Source organism: Buceros rhinoceros, unplaced genomic scaffold (genome assembly GCF_000710305.1).
Source record: "Buceros rhinoceros silvestris isolate BGI_N320 unplaced genomic scaffold, ASM71030v1 scaffold17214, whole genome shotgun sequence".
In the NCBI taxonomy this organism is placed as follows: domain Eukaryota; kingdom Metazoa; phylum Chordata; class Aves; order Bucerotiformes; family Bucerotidae; genus Buceros; species Buceros rhinoceros.
In genome coordinates this window covers 27,953-29,875 of record NW_010407827.1, presented here as the reverse complement: position 1 = coordinate 29,875, position 1,923 = coordinate 27,953, and the positions used below count along the sequence as shown (strand labels likewise).

General features: G+C 59.2%; 1 protein-coding gene across 1 annotated transcript in view; it reads left to right on the top strand.

The window, feature by feature from the left end:
• FGF8 (fibroblast growth factor 8 (androgen-induced)) overlaps positions 1 to 1,923 on the top strand; it is a 7,715-nt gene that overhangs the window by 5,061 nt on the left and 731 nt on the right. Inside the window, exon 3 of the mRNA XM_010134648.1 lies at positions 1,044 to 1,150. Within this exon, the coding sequence (XP_010132950.1) occupies positions 1,044 to 1,150 (107 nt within the window). The remainder of the gene's footprint in view (positions 1 to 1,043; positions 1,151 to 1,923) is intronic.

Below are 1,923 nucleotides of genomic sequence, written 5' to 3'. Positions count from 1 at the left end.
GGTTTTGAGGATGCTTGGTGTGTGCTGGACTCTGGGCATTGGTGCCAGAGTGGCACAGCCTGGAGTTGGCTCTGGCACTAGGGGCTGATGCTGTGCAAGAGGTGATGGTGGTGAGATGGGACAGTCCTGGCTGGCATTTCACTGCCATGGGGAAATCTTTGGTGCTTGGCACAGCACAGTCTTTTTGAGGTGCAAACAGGTAGCCACCATCCTTGCTGGGGCTTACGCCCGGGAGGGGAGCTGGCTCTGGGGACAGCAGCTGCAGGGCGGGGGAGAAGGATGTCCTGTCCCCATCCTCCCCTTCCCTGGGGATGGATGGGCTTCAGGGCTCAGGTTCCCAGGGCGGAGGTATAGGGAGGGAAGGTGACAGGTCTATTTATAGGCGGCCCATCGACCCGGCAATTTGCATAGCTCCTTCGGAAGTCGATCGATGCCTCCATTAAAAAACTGAGACCAAATCAATACGCCCTCTCGACTTGTGCAAAGGTGAAAGGCATTAAAAGGATGGCCGTACCCTTCACGCCTCCCCTGCCAGCTGCAAAGTCACTGCTCCTCCCGCAGCCCTGGCCCAGCAGAGAGGCATGTCCCCTGGGCTGGGGACAGCTGGCAGCATGCATGCACTTTCAGAGGGTTCCTGCCTGCTTCCTGCCTGCATGCTCACCCAGGCCTGCCTCAGTCTGCAGGGCAGCTGTCCTGTTCTCCATCAGCCAGCATGTGCCCTGCTCGCTGGCCTGCCTCCCTCCTGGGACGTCTCTGCAGCACCTGAGCTGCTGGGCAAGGCAGAGCTACTCCCCTTCCAGCACTGCTCAGGGTGGCAAAGGGACATGGACAAGGCCATGCAAGGACACAGTGGCAGGGTAGAGGGGCCAAGCCTGGCTCTTAACCTCATGCTTTGATTTTGAGGTCTCTCTCAAGCCCAGTTGACAGTGACCATGTGCCCTCACTGCCCAGCATCAGTCATTATTGGGGTCTCCATCCCTGTGCCTGCTCCATCCAGAGCCCCTCTGAACTCCCTCTCTCTTTCCTCTTGCTGCTTTCCCCAGCCAAGCTCATCGTGGAGACGGACACCTTCGGGAGCCGCGTGCGCATCAAGGGGGCAGCCACAGGTTTCTACATCTGCATGAACAAGAAGGGGAAGCTGATCGGCAAGGTAGGCTGCTGCGATCAAGGGTGTGGGAGAGTCAGGGATGTGCTGTGGGTGCCGAGCAGAAGGTGCAGGGAGAAGAGCTCTCACCTGATACAGGGTCCGTGCGTGGGGATGGGGAAGGTGAAGGTGGGGTGGGGGACCTGAGGGCTCAGCCATCTCCCCAGCCCTTTGGAGGGCAGGGGGATGAGCCATGCTGCAGCCTGGGTGGCTGGAGGGAAGCAGGGGGAGCAAGGGAGGTGGGCAAGTGCCATGTGGGGTGCATTCCTTGTATCTCCCCGAACAAATAGGCGGATTGCTGGGCTATTCTCCCCGATTACATGGTACAAGTGCCAGGAATGTTAAGATGCTCCATGGGGCTGGCCCCAAGGCTGGGACTGCCGTGTGTCAGTTAGTCACGCTCCTTCTGAGCCTTGGCGCTCCCTTTCCGGGGCGGAGGGGGCTAGATGCGCAAAAGCCTGCGGGGACAGCAATTGTCTGGGAGGATTTTCCATGGCAGCTCCTTCCCCGGGGCTGGCTGATGGGAGTCCCCTACCTGGTCCTGCTGCTGCCCATAATGGGGAGGAACTCAGCCTCCAGCTGCACCCATGCTCCCTGTCACGTGCATCTGTCGATATCATCCCCATGTATCGCGTGATGTCTCTGCATCCCCTTGATGTCCTTCCTGGGGTGGATAGGATGGGTGGCTGAATTGCTACTGAGCTGAGGAGTTTTCTAATGGTCATGCTGGTGAGGAAAACCAGCCCTGGCATGGATGAGGCAGGATGGGAGCCGGCAAA